Here is a 27,567-nt window from a genome sequence, read left to right on the forward strand (position 1 = left end):
ATGCTTTTGTCGTGTCGAAGTTAAAATATATTATGATAACTAAAAACCTAGATCCTTAAACTATAAAGGGAAATAGTTTAAGTAGATTTCAAAGACAGAACACCACGTCAGTAAAATAGTTGTAAAAAATCCACGTCGGTCCCAGAGGTATATGCCACAAAAGCAACTCTGATTTGTTGTCAGTAAAATATTTATAAAAAATCCACGTCGGTCCCAGAGGGATATGCCACAAAAGCAACTCTGATTTGTTGTGTAAAAACCCAGAGTTGATTTTCTTTGTGTCGAATTTTAAAAATTAAATTAATATAATTATAAAAAGTAAAAACACGAAAATTTTGAAACTTTTGATTTTGTGTGTGGGAGAAAGAGATGGTTGAGATATCTTTCTCTTTCTCTCACACATAAAAATCAAATGTTTCCCAAAAAAAACTTTCCTAGTGTACACCAGGTCCTTCTTGTGTCGAATTTCATTGATTGTTAATAACATTTTCTAAAGGTGGTAGGGCCAGTTATTGATAGATCATCATTGGATTAATTGGTGAAGGAAATGCGAACTCGATTTCGGGTAGCCCAATCGGGCGTTAGCAAACCCATAAATAATTAACCGGTTAGGCAAAGAACCTGCAAAGTCCCTTTCTTCAGATAAGTTGTCATCGCTGAACTGGGCTAAGTCCGTCTTAGCAGACCAACAAATTCTCCCTCTCACGTCTAAAGACTAGCCTAAACGGCAACATTTGGAGAAGGAGACTCAAGGTCAGTCGCAACAGCTCGAGACCAAGAGGTTAAAACCGCATATGTCATTTGATAGGTCTTTCAGAGAGGCAGCCAAGGGTCATCTCGTACGAGCTGACTGTGATTGCTCCATATCTCACGCAAACTGGGACATGTTGCGAAGAAAGCTGATGGGAGTGTTCTGGCGAGTTCTCAAGGAGAACCTGGCTGATGCTGGCTGGTACAGAGGTCGGGTTAAACTGATAACCTGTTCAAATGAGCGATCTGCTCAGCTGCTTAAGCTGGTGATAGCTCTTTTGGATGGGCTGTGGGATGGAGCGAAGCTGGATGTGGTCTCTGTTGACGATATTCCACGACGGTCTAGGTCCACTGCCCTGGTTCCCGACGAGTCAGCGACGAGATACTGGAGTTACTAAAGATCGGAAGCCCTGAAATCTCCATGACTGGAATGTAGTCAGGGTATCCGAATCTGAAGGACACTCAAGAAGGATAACCGTCATTATGAACATGAAGTCCTTAGCGCCGCTTCGGAAGAAACGTGGAAAGGTCTACTATGACTTTGATTCGATCTTTCTCCGTCTGCCGAGACTGCCAGTTCAATCGCAGAGGAGGACTCCACAATCAATTCACAACTGGTTGAAGAATCAATCGAAGGCGAAGAAAAGGTTGACGAGGACGACCTCCTGAAATCAGGAGGACGCCAACTTCATCGTGATGCACGACTCTAAAAAGAAGGTCACAAAAGTTAACCTTCAACATTCCAAAGCAGCTTCGGCTGCCCTGCTCCTCCGGATGGCAGAAAGAGGGGAGGAGCTTATACTTGTCCAAGAGACCTGGATCCACCCGAGAAAGGGTTTGCAGACTTAATATTAAAGGCTACAATCAGTTATGCATGAATGGTACAGATAGGATTATATCATGTATACTTGCCAAAAGCGATTTATAGGTCTTCATCCTCTATGATTACAGTGATGAAAACACGATTGTAGCTGCCTGGAAGACAGGCTCTGGTAACTGTAAAAAGGGCCAATACTGGAAATTTGCTGATAATTATTGGGGCTGACCAATGCACATCATGCTATATGGGGCGGATCGGATATCAACTCAAGGGGTGAGTCAATTTTTAACTTTATTCTTTGCAATGGTCTTGATGTAGTAAATATAGGTTTTGGACATAACGCTAGTTAGCTCTTTAACATGATCAGGGAATGGAGAGTTTCGAAAGACTGTTCCTTCTCTGATCATATGTAGGTAATTTGACTTTATAATAAAGGACAAGGAAATGAAGGCTATGCCTATTCGAAATACAAATGCGTTTGATAGAGCAATTTCGGAATCTTGCAGACAAAAAGTTCTGTAAAAGCAAGAGTAAACCACCCAGGTGGTTTACTCACCCAGGGAAAGGCCTCTCATACGAAAAAGAAAGATTTCAGGCAAATTAGTCTGTCATCATTTATTTTAAAAACCTTGGAAACGATTATCGATCTGCACATTAGGAGCACATGAAAGGCAGATCTGTTGAAATTACCATAACCAATTTTATTGGAACTGGTTAGGTTGGGTGATACCCAGCCGATCTCCCAATTTATTGGTAGGCTTTTGAACGGCGAAACATGGCACTCCACAAGGAGGAGTCTTATCACCTCTCCTATGGAATATTGCCATTAAATTATTACTCATAGAACTCGATTTTATAAAGTGTAAGACTATTGAAAATGTGGATGATGTGACATGGTTATGAACCCTATTCTGATGTATGGGGCACTTGTCTGGTGGAAAGCTTTGGAAAAATCCACCTACTACAATCATACTGAAGGTATAATGCCTTTGCACTTACGATCACAGATGCACTGGTTGCCTGCCGAATTGTTGGCCAGGCAACGGCCTTAAACTCGGCAGTAAGACTTCATGCCGCAGGGATATGGAAGCCAAACCAACATGGTCATGCTTCTATCCTAGGGGAATACGACTTGCATCTCCGAGAATATTTATTACTGCTCTCCCACACTTTTTCCGAACAGCATGAACTTTATGGGTCTGCTCAAACCAGATGGTCAGGACAGGAATGACCTGTCCTCTATATGATGAGCGAAGGTCTTTCTGTTTAATTGTGCTTTCCAAGATGAGACTTAATATCAAGAATGACCTGTCCTCTATATGATGAGCGAAGGTCTTTCTGTTTAGCTGGGTTTTCCAAGATGAGACTACGCATACTGGTGCTATACTAACAAGGCACTGTGTTACAGGTGGGCATTCAAGAAACCAATATCTTCCATACAAAGACATTTACAGGAGTTGTCGTAGTGAGGATGAAGAGGGAGCCGTAGAACACTTCCTCTGCCTCTGTCCTGCCCTGGCAAATATCAGGACTGAGTTTCTAGGCAGTCAAACTTTGCATAAACTTGCGTGTTTATCTGATATAGACGTGCCTATGGGTATCACAACGGGACCACTAGGAGCCAAGTGAGTCGGTCAAATGTCCGACAGCCTCAGCAAACTAACCTAACCAGCACCTTTCATTTAAAATTGCTGAGAATCGAAATCAAGTTCGTGTTGTATGAAATTCTCTCTTTAAATAAAAGACTTTATTTATGTTTTGTTTTATTACTGATATTCATTTTATTTAAATAACTATTTTTATATATGTATTGGTAATCAATAAAATATTAAATTTTCGAACATACAAATTTTTCTTAATGCATATAAATATAACACTAGTCTAAATTTAATAAGAAATAAATTAATTTTAAATGGAAAATTACAAAAAAACTAATTTAAAGTAAAACAAATTTTTTTTTAAAGTTTAAAATAAAATATAAAAACAAAGTTTTGAAAATATAAAGCTTTTGTTGAACAAAAAAAAAAAGTAAAATAAGATTTAAAAATAGTAATTTTTGGTTTTTGGTATAGAAAATTAAAGTCTCAAATGATTAAATATAAAGAAAACAAATTAAATTCTTAAGATTGGATTTGTTTCTTTGAAATATTTTAAATATTAATGTTGATAAATGATATAAATTTGTTTTTATTTTAATTTTGTAAATTATTATTAAGTAATTTCATATAATTCATAATAAATATATAATTTTTTATAATATTTTAAATACATTTGGCTGAAGTTTCTAGAAAAAAGGAGAAAAAAAGAAGAATAATAATTAAAAAATATTGTTACTTAATAATTACTTTGACTTTCGGATTTGATTTTATGTTTTTTTTATGTTTTAGCTTTAGGAAAATCTATATACTACAGTTTATAATACTTTTTTCTAATTTAAAGAAAGAAAAAAAAAAGAATCTCAAATTATATTTTATTTCTTGCTAAATGGATTCTCTTATATTTGGGTATACAAATGTGGACTAGCACTTTTGTATTTAAGGTTAATGGCTGGACAAATTTTACTTAATAACGTCTATCGTTAGGTCTTTGCTTGGGTTTTAATTTTAGGATACAAATGTTGCATTTTTGTTTGAGTTGTTTCAAGATTTGTTTTGGTTGTTTCTTCGGGGCTTTTGACTACTATATATAGGATATTTCTTTTAAAATGTTGTTAGAATGTTTAAAAACACCCCCTTTATAAAGTAGTTTATTGTGCTTTTCTTTATAATATTTAATTTGTAGTTACGTTTTTTTTTTAATTTCAAGTCTTGACGTCATATTTGGTTTAATCTCTTAAAATATGTATGTGCGTTGTTGAAATTTAATTTTCCTGCCGCTTTTTTTCATTTTTGTTTCTAAAAATTTGTTTTTCTGTCTGTTAAATTATACACAGTTTTGGATTTTCTCTTAAATGCTTTAATTTAGGGAAGATATGAATTTAATTTTGATTAACAAAAGTTTTATGTAAAGTTTTTTAAATGGAAAGTTTTTGTATCGTTTAAAAAGAATAAATTTCTGTTGAAGGAAACCTTTTGTTAGTTTTTGATATATTTTTTCATTAGGTTAGACACCTAAGAAAGGACTTTGTCAGGAGTATCTTAAATAGTCTCTAATTTTTAAATGACATTTTGAATTAGTATAACTAATCCACCCCAACAGTTGAATTTCAATTTGAACTTAACATATAAGAAATGGAATTATTTTCGATTAGCAGCACTGTTTGTTTGTCTGTGTGTTATAGCAGCAATTTTGCTAGCACCACTAGTTGGCAATTTAGTACCATTTAACTGTGGCACCGATTTAACCGCTTTTACCTCCACAGGAGGAGTATTATCGAAAGTTGTACTGCGTATTAGCTTACCGGGTTGAGGTGGCGCTTTTGCAGTTTTCAACTGTGAACCCTTTAGTATTTTTGAAGGTGGCAATTGCTGCTGGCGATTCTTTACTTCATCTACTTTACGCCATATACCTGCTATACGTGACTGGGCCTGATTTATTTTAGTGGCAGCATTTTGTGCTGCCGTTACGGCTGCATTGGCGGAATTCAAGGAGGAATTACTGCGTGAGGGTGGTGTAGTGGTAGAAACTCGATTAGATAAAACCGCTATACGGGCCGCATTTGTGGTTACACGTATGTTAACGGTACTATTTGCTCTTTGTGGTTTGCTAATTGAGCCCAAATTGCGTTTGTTTGCCGCCTGCAGGGCAGTGGCGGAAGTTGGTAATTTCCGGGTACCGGCTGTCTTTTGTGGAGATGTATGGGTAGAAATAGCTGTGTTGGAGTTTTGTCGTTTTGTTGGTAATTTTGATATTTTGGTTTTAGTGGGACTTGTACCCACCACCGGAACACTAGAGGAATCCAAAGATGGTTCATCTTTAACAAAGGTACCCTGTCGTTCTAGGACTGCTGGCGCTGCGGAAGGTGTAGCCGTAGCCGTAGCACTTTTAGTTTCACTTTTCTTTATTACATTAGTTGTCTCCTTGATAATTGTTTTCTTTTGTGCCAATTTGGTATTAGAAGTGGCTGTTGAAGCTCCAGCTGCTGTTGCCACATTACTAGTTCCATTGCGTTTTCTTAAGAAGTTTGTATTAACAGGGGGTGGTAATTTTGTATTTGTCTTGCCCTCCCCTGTTGACTTTTGATATTTTATGCTATAGGGTGAAACATATTGTGGTTTTTTACCGCCTCTTACTGCCTTTACAGTTGCAATCTCTTGTTCTTCTTGTTGTTTGTCTTTACTTAAATCGTTATCACCGGGTTTCACAATTCTTGGACGGGCAGTTTCAGTGGCCTGTACTTCCTCTTCACAATCTTCGTTATCGGTTAAAGATTCTTCATTATTACCGAAATTATGACAAGATTCCGTTTCAGAGTTTTGATCATATTCCAAACTAGTTGATTCACATTCTTGTTGGGGCAAAGTATTAATATCTGCTGTAGCTGTTGTTATAAACTTGAAATTTTGTGTCATATTTCTGATGGAAGAAAAGGAATTATCACTCATCTGGCCATCGTTATTCGATTCTAAACTACTTAATTGTGTTTGTTGGTTAAACTGTAGATCTGAATAGATAATAGTTTGTGTTTTGTAACGATCTTGACTAGATCTTCTTCTGCTACGTGGGGTGCTTTGAGCATCAGTTTCCAGTTCCTGCTGTTGCTCATCGCTTTCCAAATTGGTTATTTCAATGGCCAGCGTTTCATCTTGTTGCGCTTCTTCCATTTTCTTTTGTAGCTCTTCGTTTATAATCATGTCCGCTTCAATTGTATATGTTTTAAATCGATCTTTGATAATTTTTCTTTTCTGTTTTGGTGTTAGGTTTCTTTTGTAACCAGAGGCCGGCGAAGCGGCTGCCGACTTTTTAGGTGTACTTTCAGCTGAACTGAAATCAAAGTCTGAAGGCAGCGGGGTGGTGTTGCCTTCATTTAATGTATGATCATCATCTTTGGGCAAATTATTATCGCAGCAACTTTGCAAAGTGACCGTATCACCATCTTCACCGCCAGCACAAGTTTCATAATTAGAAACAGTCACTGTGGTGGCCATACTGTTGCAGTCATCGGCTATCTCCGATTGTATGCTTGCTACACTTATCATAGAATCTAACAATTCATCCATTAAAGAGGGTGGCTTAATATTGTCCAGCAGAAGATTGCAAGAGGAATTTATACTTTCCACGCTACCGGTCAGGTGGGGAGGCATATGTCCCAAAGCTCTTCGTGCCATTAAACCAGCAGGCAAATTTTTCCTGGGAAATTTTGGTGATTTGAAAGACATTTGTGGACTGTGTGGTGAGTTGCCTACTCGTTGCAATGAATTTGGTTGTGTGGAATCTTGATAATAACCCGATATATTTAAAGAGTCCATTCCTGAAGGCGGTCTTATGTTATCCAAATCTAAACTAGTAATACTAAAGGTCAATTCCTCTTCCTCTTCTAAATCGGAAGTTTGCAAATTAGCGGCCAGTTTTCTTGCTTCTTGAGCAATGAAAGTAGAGTTTGTCATAGCATTCGCATTGAAAAACAATGATGGCGTTGTGGCAGCTGTCTGGACAATGCCTCCCAATTTGAAATGCAAACCATTGGTGCCATTGCTTTCTTCATCTACAACACTCTCTTTGACAGTATAATTGTCAACTCTGCTCTCGCCATTTACCAAAGTTTTCTCAGTTTCGGTGAGACAGTCCAAAGAGGCTGGTTGTGAGGAATCCAAATAGAAGCCATTCTGCTGTAGGCCTATATTATCGAAATCTAAAGACATGTCGGGAGCGGGTAACTCCTCATTAATAGGAGTGTTTTCAGCAAAATCATTTAATTCTTTATAATCGGCCGTGGTGGCTTGATCCTCATCGTCGTCATCGTAACTAAGCGAAGCTACCTTAGGTGCAGTTACACTAACACTAGGGAAACTAACGTCATTGGGACAGGTGTCTTCATTCCATGTGTTGTTAGAGGTAGAATTGTTAGTACCTCCCCCACAATTGGCATTAAGATATGAATTAATTTTCTTGTGATTTTCACTAGAATCAGAGTTTAAAGATTGTGTTCCATTGCCGGTGGCATTACTGTTGGTTCTTAATTGTTCGGCGGAGGAAACAAACTCCAATGTTAGACGTTCCACTGATTTGAGCATTAAATCGGGATCTTTATGTTTCTCAGTGCAATTATTTAAGGAACTAATGCATTCAGCTTGTTTGGCTTCTAAAGAAACGGTTGTTTCCATTATAAACGATTGATTCGATTCGTCGCTTTGTGTAGTGTTGCCGTCATTGCCTAACGAATCGCAATTTTCAATGTCATATTTACACCCAATACCTTTCATTGTCTCGGGATCGTTCTCGAGATTTTGATGATTTACGCCTACTTGAAGAGTTTGACTCTGTAGCTCCTCCTCCCCCTGCTGTTGCTGTTGTCGTTGTAGATGTTGATACATGTTGAGATTTTTTGGATCTTTTATGTCTTCGTTTAGACTGGTGGTGTTGCTGATGATGTTCTGCTGCTGAATTTTGTTCAAATTCCCTGGGACTAAGGTGTGGTTGTCTTTCTTCTCTACGTCTGGAGCTGCTGTGATGGTGGTGATGTTGGTGGTGGTGGTGATGATGGTGTTGGCTGTAATGGAGGAGTTGTGAGTGTTGTTGGTGTATTTGGCACTTGTTGGGTGAGTTGCTTCTTCCATTTGAGCAGCTGCAGACGTAGCCTGCCCGTTTTTTGGCTGTGTATTGTGTAAAACTAAAGCTTCACGGGTCAGTAGCGATGTTTGTTTATTCGATTCTCCAATCTTTTTCATTATTCCCGTATTTATGCATTCCATTAGGAGTTTCTCATCTCTTCGGTCTCGTTCGCGAACATGACGATTTGGTGTTAATTGTTTGCCTTGCATGGGCAACGAATCAAACTGTTTTAAATTGGGATTCGATTGGGTAGTATTATGTTCTGGGTGGCCTGACTTTAAGCGGTGTGATTGTACGCTTCTAGTATGTTTGCGTGAAGTTGTACTACCACCTGAGGATCCGACCATATTAGAATCTCGATTTTTATGCATGCCCGTCAGTATACAGAGTTCAAACAATGATTTCGATTGATTATCATTAGAATCACTTGAATCTACCGAGCTATAGGACTCGTTTCCTGCTTGTAGCGGATCACGATAGTTGTGTTTGTCAAGATTCTGTTGATGTTGAAGATGATTTTGATGTTGTTTCTCGAAATTGCGTGATGTAGCTTGGGATGTCAAAGAGGATGTCGAGGTTGCTGTGTTTATGGGTATTGGCTGAGATGATGACAACGAAGTGGTTGTATGTTTACCAGTCGATGTTAATGCGGTTGTGAAACCTAAATTCGATTTTGGTCTATTGCAACCTGCGGCAATAGCCTAAAAAGTAACAAAAAATCAATGGTATTTGTTAAAAATTGATTCGATTTCGTTGCATTATTTATATTTAAACATACCTGACTTAATAGGTTAGTATCATCTTCAGATTCGATTGATAGAGAGCTCAAGGAATCATCATGCCATTGTGGTTCCCTTCTAACATCCTCTACTGGTGCAGTTGGCAATTGAGGTTTATCTTCACGTTGTAAAACTGGCGGTATTGCGTCCGATGTAATATTTTTCTGATTTGGAGCTGGCATATCGACATTATTAGACCTAAAATACAGGAATATTTAAATAGATCACTTAACATCAGCACATAAAAGTATACATACGTTGCATTTGATGCTCCTTGCAGTATTACAGCAGGTCCAACGAGGCTAGAGCCCACCGTTAAATTTGATAGACCAGACATGACGGAAAAGTTGCACGGACTATCTTCAACTCGATATTTATTCATTTCATCATTTACAGGAACAAAAGGTGGCAATATATTACCTCCTCTACGCAACATCGCTATGGGATCCATAAGATTAGAGGAAACCCTGTGTGTTGGCAATTCAACTTTTTCTTTGGTAGATGGTTTTTGCATGCCATCGCGTATGCATTGCTGTAATATATCAATACCACCAGCACCACTTTCCGAAGCATTTGAAGACATGTCATCCGATAAATTCAAGGAACGTCTATTAATGGATTGGTTGTGGTGAGTGCGAGTGGTATTGCCCGAGGAGCAGCCTAATACTTCGTAGACGGTGTCCTCTTTAGGATCATTATTACTGGAGCATATTGAAATGGCCGAAAGATTTGTATTACTACCAACTTTCGAGAGTAAAGCTGGAGTATCTTCGGTATAGTATTGTCGTGGCTCATCGTGTGTCATACCAGTTGGATGGTTGACCGATGAATTAGTGTCGGTATTTTGTGAATACGTTGAGGGTATGGCAGCCCTGTTCATGCCCATATTGATGCAGGAAGCCAATAGTAAATCATCATTATTTTCATTTGCATCTTCCTCCTCTTCACCTTCGGAAATTGTGTTGGTTGTAGTCGGAAGTGTTGGTTGCTGCTGTTGTGGTGGAGATTGGTTGGAAGTTTCTTCATCCAAAATGGATAAATTACTTAAACTAGTAGCAGTGGAGAACTGAGCTGGCGTGTTTTCTACGTTAAAAGTACTGAGGTCATCCTCAAATACGCTGCGCAAACATCTTTTGCTATTTTCTCCTGAGCGGTTTTGTACGCGGTGGGTGTTGGGTGAAACACCGGTCGAAAAACATGTGGTGGAAGCTGCGCCTGAACCCGAATTTCTTCTAGGTGATTGTGGCATACTTTGTGTGGGAGAATCGGGAATTTCTGAGGGTGATATTACACCACTAGCCAAACGACTAAAATCACTAACCACTGAGCTTTTATCATCGATGGGTCCGACATCTTCTTCAGCCAACGAGTCCATGGATGAGCGTCGGGAAAACATTAGAGGTGTTTCCAAAGCAGAATTTATTTGAGGCGTCTGGACCATAGGTGGTGGCTCGGGTGGTGAAGTTGATTTATCGGCATCACTACTACTGGTTTTCGAAAGAGAACTTAGATTGTTTTCTCCACATTTACTAGATAATCTTTGTGAGTCTTTTTGTGAATGCTCTCCCTGTGGTGGTGATTCATCAAGACTACTTAAAGACTCATAGCGACTGAAATATCCTGGTGTACCTTCTTCGCAATAGTTAACCGGTTTCTCGGGAGTATAAGAACCCGAACCATATGGGTTGCTAGAATGTTGTGCCACCTGATGATGTGGATTCACACGACTAAACTTACGTGTGGGTATCATTGCTGCTCCACTTGTCGAAGTTGCTTCCGAATTATCCAAGCCTGATGGTAAATCACTCTCTTCAATTTTTGTTGAAGCTGGTACAGATCTCAAATCTGTGACAGAAGCAGCATTTGATATTACATAAGGGGTGTCCTCGGTTTGGTAGCATTTAACACTGTCTTCTAGTATTAATAATATTTCATTACCTTCGCCGTTGTTATCTGTTCTTGGTTTAGACTGCTGTTGCGCCACCACCGCCAAGTTAACGCGAGCATCAGTGACAATACCGGACGTTTCATTACCCACGGGTGGCGATAAGTCAATATCACTTTCGAGCTGATTTTCAGCATAGCGTAAACTAAAGTCTGTAGGCTGATCTAAGTCAGTTTCCTGGTAGGTGGCCGGACAATTTTCTTCATCTTCTCCATGATCGTTGTGTTTTGTAATGTGTTCTTTGTATTTTTGTGAATAGTCTATGGGTTGTTCTTCTGCCGGCTCTACGTCTCCTTCTAATGGGTATGAATTTGGTGGTTGTGGCCTTGAGCTGTGATGTAATTTGCGATTGGCATCTGACGCTGAGTGGGATCTCATGAGATGATCATAAACAGCACCATCTGATTTGGCAGAAAATACTGAATCACGGCTTTCGCTTTTTGTTAACATAGCGGAACGTGTTAGCCGTCCTGAGGCGCTGCTACCTACAACTCCTCCCACCACGGAGCCCAGAGCATTGTGTAAAGGAAAACGATGTCGTTGTATGGATGAGCCCATAGCCGCCGATGCGTCATATGTAGGCCTGTCTTTAGGGTTTATCGAATCAAGGTTGTCGCAAGTTTCACTGTGCGATTTTGAAGCTGCTCCAAGTTCCTGCTCCAAAGCCTTCTGTTTTCGCACATTTAGTGTGGGTAACTTTTTCAAATTTAATGATCTCGCTATATTATCCATATGATTAGTATTTTGTGATGAGGGTCTAAAATTCAAGAGATTTTTCAAAGCACAAGCACTGCCTTCCGAAATCATGGCATGTTTTGAATGTATTAGAGATCTTAACATCGGCACAGCACCATTATCCCAGAGAAAGCGTTGATCCTCCGGGCAACGTGCTGACAAATTCCACAAGGTTCCACATGAATTACTAACCACTGTAAGACTTTCTGATTTTAATTGTTGCAATAATATAGATAGGCAATTGTGCTCTCTTAGGATTTGGCGATAATCTTCTCTAACGGCAATGTGGCTGGAAACATTCCTTAGAATACCACCAGCGTTTTCGATAATTTTTAAAGTCTTACTGGGACCTTCATAGGTCAACATACGAACAATGAAAGAGAGAGCACCTTCAACAGCACAAAATTCTGCCTTGTTGGTACTGCAATGGGCCGACAAATTCCACAGGGCTGATAGTATGGCTTTGAGGGTATTTTCACATCTATTTTTCATAGCTGCCTTAGCTAGGGCCGTAACGGTACCAATTTCATTTAGAACTGCTTTCATTTGAGCATCTGCTCTCCAAGACAAGTTGCGCAAAACACTGGCGGTTACTTGAAGCAAATCATCGGGAGCGGAATCTAATTGAGCGACCAGCGCCTCCATGAATAGTTTCTGGCTGCAAAGCAAAGCTTTATTGTTTTCATCGCCAAAGGTAAGATTAGTCAAAGCCATTAAAGCAAATCTACGCAGCGAATTGCAGCATTGATTTTCGGGTTTTGGACCATGCACAGCATGATCTAAATGTACCAAACTGGGTATAGCCTGCAAGGCACCCAATTCACACATAGCATGACGATGTTCCTCATCGAAACTAACTTTCATTAAAGAGGACATGGCAGCTAAGGGATGACGGTCAGCATCATCGGCTATTGCCTCTCCCCCACTTTGCAATAGAGTACGCAAAAAATTGCAATAGTCCATAATTTGATCCAATAATCTTAATACCTTGGCTTCACGACGTCCTGATTTCTCATCCGGATGGGTATGTACCACATTGTGTAGTGCCATACCAGCCCACTTTCTTTGCTCATCTGGTCCGCCTTCTGCATGTATCATTTGCACCAGCAAAGGTATACAGCCCGATCTTCTTAATGTATTGCATGTTTCGGGAGTTTTCGAGAGTTCATGAAACTTTTTGGACATTTCTAAAGGATCATTCGAACCCAACATCGAAAGCAACGAATAAACACATTCGACTTTAGGGCCAAAATCATCCAGTTTGTCAGCCGATAAATTACTATCATAGCGACTATCAAAGCTTTGTGTCCAAGCTGCTCCTTTGGGCAAGCGATTTATTGCTGGTATATCCTTAAAACGTTCTCGCGATGAACGAAAACCTGGCAAATTTGCATGTAAATCCAAAGCTGATCTCTGTTCATTGTGTCTTTCAAAGTTACGATCTAAACTGCGATGCTCACGCATTTGATGATCATTTAACATGTAGTCGGGCGGTATGGGATTCTCGTCTAAGAAATGTTTTCGCGGCTTAACAGCATTTGCCGACAAAGCCGTTGTTATATTCAAAGTATTGTCATCTTGGGTAAATTCCTTTTTGGTATAACCACTAGCTGCCAATTCATAATCACTAATTTCACCATCTCTTTCGTATTTTTTATCCAATTTAAGCTGTTCGCCACTGCCACTGCTACTACCACCTCCATTTGTGCCCATCACATTGTTTGATATCGCTGTCGTTGTGCTTGTTGCAGCATTACCAAAGTTCATGGCCCTTTCGAAATGTTCTACAAAGTCTGGTGGTGGCACGGCATCGTAGTCTAAAAAATGTGGTTTTTTAGTGGCAACAGATTCGACATCGACATCAACGTCTACATCAGGATTTACATCATCGGAAAAACTTATCGAATCATCTAAATCTGGTGTTGTAGCCTGTGATTGATTGCGTTCTCCTTCTGTTATTCTATACATGGTTAAAAAAAAGTTTTTTTGGTTTCCAGTTAGTTAGTATGCTGGACAACTTTTAAAAAACCTTTATGAAGTTTTAGAAGAAAGGTGTTTTTTTAGTCTTTAAAAATTCATATTTGTTGAGATCCTGCAAATTAGAGAAAAGAAAAAACGGAATATTTATGCTATGAACAGTTTTTTTTTAAATATTTATGAATAATTTCCTAAATAGAATGATTTTTTTTTTCATATTTCGAACAAAACCTAAAAGTTTTTAATTTTTCAGTTATTTTTAATTTTGAAGATTTTGAGTTGAAATCTCTATTTTTATTAAGCAATTGACTAGTTTTATTTTGCAATTGGATATTAAACTTTTTTCTTTGCAATTATTTCTATGAAAAACATTATTTGCTATAAACAGCTAGACTGTGAACAAATTTTACAGGCTGGCTGGTTGACTTGCTGTCGGCCTGGGTCAATGGCTGCTAGTTTACCCAGGAATAAAAAAAAACATTCAAAATATATGCTGGCAAATACTTAATGCGTGTATTTTTATGTTATGCCTCTAAATTTAGATTGAACTATTTTATAAAAACTTTTTTTATACCCTACACCACTATAGTGGGGAGGGTATTATACGTTTTTGCTGATGTTTGTAACATACAAAAATATTAGTCCAATATCCACCTTTAAGTATACCAATCAATTCAGAGTCATTTTTTGAGTCGATTAAGACATGTCCGTCCGGCTGGCTGTCCATGTAAACCTTGTGCGCAAGGTACAGGCCGCAATTTGCATGATAATTTGATGAAATTTGGACCAAGCATGTTTTTTGACATAGGGACGAAGCCTATTGAAAATGGTTGAAATCGGTCCATTATTTCACCTAGCCCCCATACAACCGTACCTCCCGATTTGAACTTTTTATGCCATAATTACGTCCAATATTCTATTTATTATCTCTCTAAAAATTGGCACAAATAAGTTATATATAAGTATAAATGACACTGCAGATTTTCGTAAGGATCGGCCCTTATTTGACCCTAGCCCCCATGCAAACCCCCCTTCAAAAATATCTTAAACGTCTAAAATTGACTTGTAACCATTTGTATCGCAATGAAACTCAACAAAATTAACTGTTATTTAAAAATATATCCTTTTCCCAAATTTACCGAGGATCGGCCTATATTTGACCTATATAAAGCCTCATTTTTTATCAATAATTTGCTTAAATATTTTGGAATTATGCTAATATTCAACATTAAAGTTTCTTTATAAAAAATACAATTTTTTTAAATATACTCATGGTGTAGGGTATTATATGGTCGGCCATGCCAGACTATACTTTCCTACTTGTTTTGTTTTTTACTTTGTTTTTCTAATTATAATTTACCCAGATTAGTAAGTGCGTTAGAAGTGTGAAGAAACATGCACATGAACTAAAATAATGATGATGAAAAAAAAACAAAATAAATGAAAATAAGAAGTGTTTGCAATGCAATTACTTGCTGCTAACGATGCTCTTAAGTGTGTGGCCAAAATACGAATGCATTAGATTCAATGTATGGTACGTATACGCTGCCATAACATCGTCGTTCCATTGAATTGTGTGCGTCTACTATTACAGAGCATGCACAGACCACATTATGGTGGGTAATTTTAGAAGTCGAACATAAAAGTGTTGATAAATTAATGTTTCCTAGATTTTTAAAATAAAATCTTAATCCCTCCCCCATACTGATAAGATTTTGGAGGTTATTTTTAAAGAATTTTGATAAAATTTACTTTAAAGGATCGTATGATTTTATTACACCCTACATCTGTTAAAAAATATATTCTTGAAATGCGTGTTTTTCATAGATTCCGTCTGTAATCAATAGTCGTTTCAGAGAATGTTACTTTATAGTTATTTCGATTCGTAAGAAAAAATCTTGTAAAATACCATATTCAGAATTTTTTGTATAAACTATAAAATATAAATAAAGACGTTGTAGGGTAAATAAAGATTCGTCACACTTGAATAAAACTCCTCTTACTTGTTAAAATTAATAATAAAATAAAGTTTGTATAATCTTGTTAAACAATAAAAAAAACATATAACAAAACAGTTGGCATTCAAAAAATTATATACAACAACATTACAAATAGTCGTATCAAATATTGAAGGTCTTAAAATTGATTAAGTTTTTGTAATATTACTTGTGTGTTGGTAAAAATCATATAAAACCACAAAAAAATTTTAACACAAAACACAAGTGTTGCAGAGTCGCAGTCAAAGTACTCAACAGTCAGTAGTTGCAAAAAAAAAAAAAATAAAATAATAATCAAATAAAACTCAAGAGGTAATTAATCTAAAGCGTATGAAAAAAATGCTTGAAATATAATGATGATGTGAATGCAACAATGCACAGATTTTATATCTGTATTAACCGCTTTATGGCAAACTTCACTACTTTTTTAAATGCATATGAAAAACCACACGCTCCTACAAATGATGATGGCAGCAATTCTGTTATATCCCAGCAAACAATTCTGTTATATCGCCATAATACACGATCACACAATTAATTTGATCTGCCAAAATTTTATGTAGAAGAGTACGTATGGGATGAGTCTAAACGCAATATGTAATGACACCATCACACTTTGAGAGAGAATACGGATGGAAAAGTTGACAGTCGTATTGCTCCCTTCATTTTTTGAAATAATTCAAAAAACAAGAATGGTCGCATTAGATCGGGGTTTTATTTTTGTTTCCATCTTACATTGCTATTGTTTTATACCAATCGTGTAAGCACAAAAATATAAATCACAATTTCATTCCCAGCAGTTCGACGGGACAGTCCCGAACTGACCACTTAACCTACCACTTGTGATGGGCCTTAGCCACCTGACTACCCAGGTGACCGACCATTTTAACATGGGCTTGTCCTACGAGGAAGTCAATCGTCACTCGACACAAAGGGGACACTAAAGTGACGACTGTCTTCATTCTCGATTACAAAGGGTACATTCGTGACATACGAAAACATACGAATTACGATCATCCAGGTGGGTAACCATTAGTGGAAATTACTGTCTTTTGCGTATGCATTGACTCTTTGTCGAACTGCTGGGTTTTACTTTTTCATTAGACTTTACATACCCAAAGTGTGATCGTGTGAAGTGCCTGTCTGCTATACTGTATCAGCACTTCCATTTAGTAAATTCTTTTTCTTTGTTTTTCGTTTCCGAAAGTAAATTTTTTACTGGGATATTTGAATGAATTTACTTGGATGTTTTTTTCTCTTAATTTATTAGAAAGTTTTTGCCGTTTTCTTCTTGCGTCTTCTCGAGGGGAATTTTTCAATTGTTTGTTATGCTACCATTTTTATTTCTTTACTTTTTCTCGCTATTTGATCGAGTTTACAGTGCATGACTTAAATACAACAATAACAGCAAATACAACAATAGTAATAATAATGAAAAATAATAATAAATAATACTCAATGAGTGAATTTATAACGTTACTACACGGGTACGTTTGTGTTTTTTTTACTAAACTGTTTAATTGTATCTGTATCTATTTCAAAAAATATAATTGCAATTCGTAGTGGTGATCCCGAAATAATTATATAATCTACAATTTTTTTATTTGTATTTATTATAATTAAAAGTCTAGAAGTCTCTTATATTTCACTATGATTATAAATCATTAATTGAATCAACAATAGATTACTAGTAATGGGTTAAAGAATTACTTATTAAAGTTATCTTTAGATTTCTTAGCGACTATTTAGTGTCTCTCTGAACCAATTATTAAGATTGTTAAAAAATATATTAAAAGGTATACATTGATTCCTTTCAAAACTGCAGGGTACAAAACGCACTTGTTGCTGTTGCATTTTAATTCAATCTAAATATGTTGAACCCTTTAAAATAATAACCCCTTTATTTAAACATAAATCTTTCTTAAAGTGCAAATGAAATGCTCTATTGCCAATAGATTAATCATCATCAACAAATTCAAGTTCAAATCTATTGTATCTTATAGATAAAGCGTACGAGTTTTGCGATTCTGCAATGAAACAACAATTTAAATGAATGAAGTTTATTCACAATCAAACTGTGTGTTAGTCATTCAGCCAGTCAGCCAACCCAACCCAACCAACCTAGTTTTGTTTTTCAAAACAAATTTAAGTGGGCTGCTAGAACTTGTGCTAAGTTATATTTAGTACAAAGTACATCGACTACATATACAAAAAGAAAAAAAAAAACTAAAGATATAAATAAATAAAATACTAGTTTATTGTACACGATGAGCAGCGTAGTACATGATTTGCAGCTTTATAAACTTTAACACTAAGTTCAAGGTAAATAAGAAGCACAAGCTGCAAAAAAAGAGGTCTTGTAACTCGTACGTGTAGGGAAAACATTGTTTACATTAAACGAGAGATTGTTATTTTTTTATTTTTTTTAAAGGTTTTTTAAAAATAACTTTATCTAATCATACTTTAACTAAAGTTAAAAAAGTGAGATGAAAAAACAATTTACCCTGATTCTACTTTGAAAACTGTGGACTAGCCTCTATACTAGCCTATAGACTAGCCCATAGACTAGCCTCTAGACTATACTATAGACTATCCTCCACACTAGCCTATAGACTATATACTAGATTATAGAATAGACTATAGACTAGACTATAGACTAGACTAGACTGTAGACTAGACTATAAACTAGACTGTAGACTAGACTATAGACTAGATTTTAGACTAGACTTTAGACTAGACTATAAACTAGACTATAGACTAGCCTCTATACTAGCCTCTAGACTATACTATAGACTAGCCTATAGACTAGACTATAAACTAGACTATAGACTAGATACTAGACTATAGACTAGACTATAGACTAGATTATAGACTAGACTATAGACTAGGCTATATACTAGACTATTGACAAGACTATAGACTAGACTATAGACTAGACTATAGACTAGACTATAGACTAGACTATAGACTAGACTATAGACTAAACTATAGACTAGACTATAGACTAGACTATAGACTAGACTATAGACTAGACTATAGACTAGACTATAGACTAGACTATATACTAGACTATAGATTAGACTATAGACTAGACTATAGACTAGACTATAAACTAGACTATAGACTAGACTATAAACTAGACTATAGACAAGATTTTAGACTAGACTAGGATTTGACTAGAGATTCTTCTGAGAAGGGCATAACAGTATCAACGTAAGTTTCATCCTATGACCCATTTGAATCTATTGCATTCCAGGATTGACCTAATATGACGTTTCCACAAATTCCTAATTCTCTTTTCCTTTTGTTTTAATAACTTAGCTATTCTATCATTGACATCTTCCGCCACTTGCTATACTTCATCCATGTTGGGTTTTCTTATATCTTGTAATTATGCAATAGCTTACTTTGTAATAGCTTACTTGACTTCGTTCTCCTTACTCGTAGGATTCTGACTAGAAATTCTACTGAGAAGGGCAGAACACTAAAAGTTCAGTTTTCATCATTATATGACCTTTTCACAAATTCCTCATTCTCTGTCCCTTTTCTTTGAATAACTTAGCTATTCTGTCATTGGCATTTTCGCCAATTACTCTACTTTAATCATGTTGAGATTTGTAATATGTTGTAATTACACAAAAGCTTACTTTGTAATGACTGTAATAATGGCTCATAAAGTATGTAATTCATTTAAGTTTTCATTTCATGGTGTCATTTCTGTTTTAAAAGCAATATTTAAAGGTAAAAATTCTGGCTTCGAGAAGTAATAATAGTTGGTAGACAAAATACATTAATAATTATTGAAATTGGTAAAAACCAAATAAATTAAGGCAATAATTAGCTATCCGTTTTCACATGAAATAATCCTATGCTTAAAAAAGTTTTAAAACTATGTATTTCCTTTTGAAATTACTATGTATATTATGAAATAAATATTAATAGTTGCATGTTTGCAATTTTTTTTTGTGACATTTGTTACGCTAATTTTGACAAATTATTATTTTATGTGAGATTTTAAGTGAATAAACAAAAACTTTACTAAATATTTGTGTATTTAATTAAATAATTTTGAATTTTATTAGTAAAACAATGAACTTGGTGAAAGAAAATATTTTTTTGGTACCAGACAGTGGCGGGTAATATAATGCATACAGTCAATAATCATGGGGACAAAATTAAAAAAAATACAATTTCCGCTTTCATCATGTAAATTTATAACTTTAACGATTAGTTAGGAAGAGTTTTTTTTTCGGCAGAATGTGTTTAATTTTCAATTTGAATAACATTAAGCCTTTTTATTGTCGCTAGCTGTAAACAAAAGAAACCATGCCAAATTTCTAAATAGCTTGTAAAATATATTTTTTTAATTTTTAAAGAAACAAGATAACAAGAAAACCTAAATATTTCATTAAAATAAAAAAAAAAATAAACTAATGATCAGTTAGTAACTGTTATTGGACTTAAGACATATAGAAATTTTAAACCAAATTTCAAAATCGAAGCGTAAAATTATAATTTTATAAAACACAAGTAAATAGTTTTATGAAAAATTATCAATCAAAATTATGCAAACATTTGAAGTGTATTTATTTATTGTTAAAAATTTAAGTTAAGTGTTTATAAACCCCAATATTTCTGATAGTGATAGTGTCGCTTTTCATTTGCAAAGTTATTTTTAGTTTCGAATGTCTAAAGTGGACTGGTCATTGTTCATTGTTCTTTAAACATAATTAAAGTTTACTTATGTATTTATATAATAATATTTTTTCTGTCTGTCTGTCTGTCTGTCTGTCTGTCTGTCTGCCTTTATATATTCAACAGTATATAAATATGTTTTTCTTTTTAAATTGGGCCTATTTTATAATGTCTATGGGAATAGACATAGTGTATATATGTATGTTGGCATGTTTGCAAACAAACACAGACATTCTATTCCAAATAAGAAAATACATTAATAACTATAAGCAGTGGAATGTCCACTATTAATTACTACTTAACCACACATTGTCCATAAAATGAGACACACGACGCCTTTGTGTGCGAATATTTATACCCTATTAATGTAAAAAACAAGTAGGTGTGGTTCGAATGTTAAGTGCTCTACTTTAGTAAAGATTTTGTTTCGTAAATTTTTGGTAAAACTTTAAATTTTAATAAATTATTTAAAATATTCCTATAGATATAATTAAAAAGTAACCTAGTTTCGCTAATAGACGTTAAATTTTTGTTTTCTTAGAGTTTTTCTCATAAAGATAATCTTCATTCTTTGGTTAAACCTGGTTTAATATATGTTTCGTGTTTTTCAGTTATCAGTAAAGTTACTTAGTTTAACTGAGTGTAATTGGCCAATTAAACTTAAGTTATAAGTGAAAAAACACAATTAACAAAAACAATAAAACAATGATTTCGGAAGAACAAAAACATAATATTTGAAGTAAATTGCAATTTTCTGATTTGGTTTGTTTCATTAATTATTGTTTTAAATGTTTATTTAACATTTTTCCAAAATTTTCCATTTTACAAAAGTATTGTTTGCAAAAAACAGCTGTTAATTGTTTATGTTTTTGAGTAAAAACTTGGGAATACTAACTAAGTTAACTGAGCTTAAATCTAAAACTGAAAAACACAATTGTCGGTTGAAGTCCGCCTAAATTTGTTCCGAGTTTAATCTAACAGCAAGTTAAGCCTAGTTTAACTGATGAGTAAGAAAATTTTATAACAGGAGAATTTTTTTTATAACCTTCATCTTCTTGAGAAGGTTATATATAAGTTTGTCATTCCGTTTATAATTTCTACAATATAATTTTCCGACCCTATAAAGTATAAATGTATATTCTAAATCCTTATAGATAGCAGCGTCGACTAAGCCATTAGTTTGTAGAGGAGCCCAGATATCGGCGAGAACCGAATCTTCAATAAATCTGTTAGACATGCTTTCGGGAAGATTGCTATTTAAAATCAGCAAAATCGATTCGGAGACAACCTCTGAGAATTTTCTCAAAAAATGTTCGTTCTACTCGTACTTCGTACTTTTTGAATTTTCTATAATATTGAACCTAGAAACATGAAATTAAGTATGTAGAGTCGGAATTAGGAGAGAACCGGAAAAAGTGAACTTTTTGGTACTATTTTTTTTTCTTTTTAAAAAGTACTTTTTGAATTTTCTATAATATTGAACTAGAAGTATGAAATTAAGTATGTTGATCCCGAAGTAAGTTATTTTTTAAAACACCATAGTGAAGGGTACTTGTTTCACGTCACGAAAAAAAATGTAAAGTATTGGTGGTAAAAATAACTTTAAATATTTAAATAACTATTTCTTACATTAAAAAAAAGGAATTTTCCTCAAATCTTTAAATTCTTTTAAAAAAATTTGATGTTTTTCTAAAACCAAATATTTGAAAGTGTTTTTCATTTTATTTCTTGGTCGTAAACTAGCCATCAACATTTCATTCACAATAGGAGATTTTTTTCGCAACAGCTGTTCATTATTGACAATATTTTAGCAGAAAATTTTACAACCGGCGAAATTTTTTCAGGTTTATAGTTGAAGTTCATGCTATGAAAACTATTATATAAAATATAATATACTAGATTTTTATATCCGGCGTTACCTGATGTTTTAAGTGTAAGTATTTAATAGAATATATTTTAGTTATATTTAAGTAATGAAAATAATTGGTATTAATAACACCATTTTACCCCCTTTTTGCGGCTTTCTAGTAACAAATTGTTATACTTTTTAATTCCTTAAATTCAAATCTCCCAAAATAAATATTTGTTAGTCCTTTGTTGGATATTTTATACAGCAAATACAGAATTTCTTTTTTTTCCGTTTTTGTCCCCTTTGGATGGGCTTCTAAAATATGCATATTGACGAAAATTGGTCTCAAAGCACAAAGTAGTTTTTCCCCCTTTTGTCCTATTTAATGGAATATATTTTGTCTTAAGTAAAGGCAATAATTGGTATTCTAGTAATTTTGACCTACCAATGTTCCAAATTTCAAGAAAATCGGTTCAGCCGTTTAGGCGTGATTGACAAACGAACATACTTACAAAAAGATTTATAATACATATTAGAATATACATTCCTAACTGAGAATGATAACTCTTAAGGGCCAATCTTTAGGTGAAGGATGAGGGATTAAATTAAAATTAATTCTCGAAAGTTTTTCTTGAGTACTCAATTAGTTAATTTTGTTCGCTAGTTGAAGCGCCCAATAGAGGTGGTTTAAACTTGAGCAAGAAATGCTAAAGTGTAAACAGTTGATGCAAAAAATTAATAAAATTATTAGTAAAATAAGCATTAAAATTATTGATTTATCGATTAGTATAAATTATAGGGACATTACAATTACAATGTTTTAAACTTAAGTTTTCATTAATTTTCATATTATATTTACTATTGTCTTCTTCTTTTTTATAAAACATTCATTGTTTTGATAACAAACAGTGACGTTTTCTGTTCTTTTGTGTGGCAACACTGCGAAGTTTAATCTTGTACTCAAAAACATCAAAGGGGATTTACATCAGAATCAATTTATTTTTAAATTAACTAATCTGATTATAAATTGGCATTTAATTGTCAAATCAAAAACCCGCTCAAAGTGATGTCAATTTTATAATGTCCTTCTGTCTCTATATTTGTTAAAATACATATAGGAGTTATGTTTTTGAGATTTTCCTATTTAAAAACCAAAAAAGGTTAAGAATACCATTAAGATCACATTACAGAGTAATCCATATAACCGAATATCTGCCAGTTAAACGATAAACGAAGATTGAGATATATTTTCTTGTCTAAAAACTTGGGTTTAATAGATTGAAAAATTGGAAATTTGAAGTTTATTATTTAGTCCTAACAAAGTCGAAAAGTTTATCTAAGAAACTAATATGCAAATAAAAGTCGAATGCATTTGGATAAATTAGAAAATTTTCAAACAAATTTGATAAATTTAGACTTTTTCCAATTCCATTAATCCGAATAGTATTGAAGAAATTAACAATAAAATCTTGTCCTTTCCTACGATTTCAACCTAATAGCTAAAGGATTTCATAATAAGAAAAAAATATGAAATATTAAAACTTGTATAATTTAATGACATCATATTTCTTGCCAAAATAATGTGTGTCATGTATGTATGTAAATTATCGATTTTTTCCAAAGAAAATATAAATATATTTTCTTGTAAATAAATAAACTTTAATATAAACAAAATGCCATGATTCTAAAACGAATTTCTAATAATATACAAACATACATTAAATATTATTAGAATAATGTAAATAATTTCAAACTTATTTAAACTAATTGAAAATATTTGACAAATATAAACGCGACCTAAAGTGCGGTGTAGGGAACCTAGAATACAAAAAAATTAATAACAAAACCAATTCCAACTGTATTCTATGTACAACAAATACATAAGTATGTATATATGTATGTACGTATGTATGTACATAGTAATAATGTACAATGCCAATTTTGTGGCCGCTTGTGCCTCTTGGTTGGCTCGATTGTTGTTGATGATAGTTTCGGAATCGCATAAATTGTAGTGGGTATGATAATGATGATAATGATAATACAAATAATGATCATCAGAATAATATACATGATGACTCAACTTCTTTAGAGTAAATTAAGAAGCCAATAACAACAACAACAACAAATTAAAATGAAGAATTTCATATGGGGAATGACCGAATGTAATAATGAAGAAAGAACGAAAATTGCAATAAAAACAAAAAACATGGAAAGAAAGAAATACAAACTAAATGATTACATTCGTATTATTAATGAAGTAAAGTCTCGCTTTATTTTAGTTTAATGCCAATAATACTTAATTTGCATGCAAACTATTAAATTGAACAAAAACACGTATTTACTTACGCACACAAAGTTGTTAAAGTATGTATGTGTGTATGTACTCATTAAATATTTTGTAATACTTGTATGGATGTTAAAGTTTACAGTTTTTCAAAGTTATTTCGAAAGTTATTAAACAAACCTTTTTTAAGATTTGTTTTAGAATAAAAAATAATTAAATTATTTTGTTATTGTGTTGGTAATTTTTAAACACTTGATGAATTACTTGAGTATCTTAAAAAAGTATTTTTATGAACTGTTATGAATTTGTAAAGGGGTTTTGAAATTTCTTGAATAAAAATAAAATTGACTTGACAATTATTCTTCCATTGTCTGCAACGTCACAACAATATTTGAAAAAATTGATAGTTTTCGAGATAAAGTGTCCCATAGTTTGAAAAAACAACATTTCTATCATGCCTTTTAATTGAATGTATTATTATACAATGTTCACAAACTTAGATTCCTGGACGTAATATCTAAAAATTTTCCATTTAGTGTTCATTATATCCAGAATGATATCGCAAAGGTATTTGGATCTAATTTTGGCGAAGCCCAGACAATAGCAGGATAGTTTTACTATCCTCTCTATATGCTTTTGAATCCGTACGTAAATTTTTGTATAGCTATGCCGGTAATCCTGTGTATCCACTCAAAATATGTACCATCATACAAACCTCAGACTTGCTCATTTTGAGAAGGCTTACCGCCCTGATCTCGTTAGGGTCTTTCGGATTCTACACATCGTGTTGTTATTTCAAGAGTACTTTTGGGTTTCTCTCATCGAGCTCCCTCTCAGCCGACTACTCCCCTGTGGCCTGGTACACATATGATGTAACCTTTACCCTTGGGAAGTATTCGGTTAGAGCTTTCTTACAATCTAATATGGACTTAGATTTAATTTTAACATATAATTATCTTCTAGCCTTTTTTATTATATATATTTTTAATGGTTTAAAGAACCTTGGTTGACGTAGTACTCATGGCACTATTTTTAAAGAAGCATGTACGCTGTAGTAGTTTGATTACACATTTTGTACAAAAAAGTCTACCAGATTATTGAAGCTAAAGTTAGAATCGGTCTAATTACACCTTTTATATAGCCAATGTGTCATAGTAGGACTAAGGCCCCATTTCATGTTTAAAGTTTGTTGGCCGCTTGTGACGCTTTAAGCATTCTACGCTTTTGTGCTTGTAACTTTCAGCATATAAATACATTGGTTCTACTTTTTTGACAGGTGCTTAGAATGCGCCACGTGTAGAGCGTGTGATCTCTGGTTTACGATTTTTTCACATTACGATTACTTTAGAATATCTCTATATTTTTGTGTTGTTGTTATATTAGCTAAAACTATATAATTATCTAGTTGGGTGTTTCGGTATATTAACGATAACATAGCTCTACTGTTCAGTGTTTTTTTTTTTGTTAATTTAAGGAAAATAACTAATTTGATCAAAAACACCAGAATTGTGGCATTTATTTTTTACATAATATTTACTTACTCATTTTTATAATTTGCATAAACATTTTCTTTGTTTAAAGAAATTTTTATTTTTCGATATTTGTTTAATTGAGTTTTACCATGACAGAAATATCAGCAACGAAGAAAACGAAAAAAGAGGATTGTCTGATTAAAAATATACGACAGTAGAATTACACGATCTAACAATAAGAGGTGTTATTTTAAAGTTGTTTCGATGTTGTTAATTTGATTCAGTTAAACTATAACATTGACTAATTTACAGATTTGCAGCTTTTAGATTAAATAATTAATATGTTTCTAATTTATCTTAATATTATTTGAATGAACACTTTAAGGGCCAGTATTTTGGTGAAGGATTAAGGATTAAATTAAAATTAATTCTCGAAAGCTGTTTTTGAGTACTCAGTTAATTTTGTTATCTAGCTTAAGCGCCCAATGTAGGTGGTTTAAACTTAAGCTAGAAATGAACAAATGTAAACAGCTGCTGAAAAAAAATGAATATAGTGTTTATAAAAATAAACAGTAAAATGTTTTAGCACTTAATTAGTACAAACTGTAGACATTTCAAAATACAAAATATATGTTTTTATTCAAAGTTTTCGGTATTTTTCATATTACACTTAGAGCGGGTTTTTGAGTTGGCAATCAAATGCCAATTAAAAATCCGATTAGTTAATCTAAAAATAAATTGATTCTGATGTTAATCGCATTTGATGTTTTTGAGTACAAGATTAAACTTCACAGTGTTGCCATACAAAACAACAGAAAACTTCACTGTTTGTTATCAAAACAAAGCATGTTTTATAAAAAAGAAGAAGACAATTGCAAATGGAATATGAAAATTAATGAAAACTTAAATTTAAAACAAAAAAATATATAGTAAAGTCCCCATAATTATTACTAATCGATAAATCAAACATTTTAATGTTTATTTTAATAAAAATTTTATTATTTTTTTGCATCAGCTGTTTACACTTTTGCATTTGTTACACATGTTTAAACCACCTCCATTAGCCACTTAAACTAGCAAACAAAATTATCTGATTAAGTATTCAAAAACAACTTTCGAAGATTAATTTTAATTTAATCCTTAATCCTTCATCTAAAGATCGAAAGGTGTTTTTGAGTACGCAATTAGTTAATTTTGTTTGCTAGTTTGAGCGCCCAATAGAGGTGGCTTAAACTTGAGCAAGAATTGCAAAAGTATAAACAGCTGATGCTAATAAAATAAACATAAAAATTATTGATTTATAGATTATTATAAATTATGCGGACTTTACAAAATATTTTTTGGATTAATTTTAAGTTTTCATTAATAATTCATCATAACATTTACAATTGTCTTCTTCTTTTTTTTATAAAGCATACATGGTTTTGATAACAAACAGTGACGTTTTCTGTTGTTTTTTTATGGCAACACTGCAAAGTTTCATCTTGTACTCAAAAACATCAAAGGGGATTAACATCGAAATCAATTTATTTTTAGATTAACGAACTTATTAT

At 33.8% G+C, this 27,567-nt stretch overlaps 1 protein-coding gene across 1 annotated transcript in view; it reads right to left on the bottom strand.

Annotated features, from left to right (window-relative positions):
- Positions 1-4,533: 4,533 nt before the first annotated feature.
- The window catches only part of LOC111678274 (adenomatous polyposis coli protein), a 34,054-nt gene continuing 11,020 nt past the window's right edge, over positions 4,534-27,567 (bottom strand). The window contains exons 2-4 of the mRNA XM_023439568.2: positions 9,318-13,832; positions 9,060-9,258; positions 4,534-8,982 (exon numbers count right to left, since the gene is read on the bottom strand). Coding sequence (XP_023295336.2) covers positions 4,807-8,982; positions 9,060-9,258; positions 9,318-13,708 — 8,766 coding nt within the window. The 5' untranslated portion in view covers positions 13,709-13,832 and the 3' untranslated portion in view covers positions 4,534-4,806. The remainder of the gene's footprint in view (positions 8,983-9,059; positions 9,259-9,317; positions 13,833-27,567) is intronic.

The sequence above is a fragment of the Lucilia cuprina genome, chromosome 4 (assembly GCF_022045245.1).
Source record: "Lucilia cuprina isolate Lc7/37 chromosome 4, ASM2204524v1, whole genome shotgun sequence".
In the NCBI taxonomy this organism is placed as follows: Eukaryota; Metazoa; Arthropoda; class Insecta; order Diptera; family Calliphoridae; genus Lucilia; species Lucilia cuprina.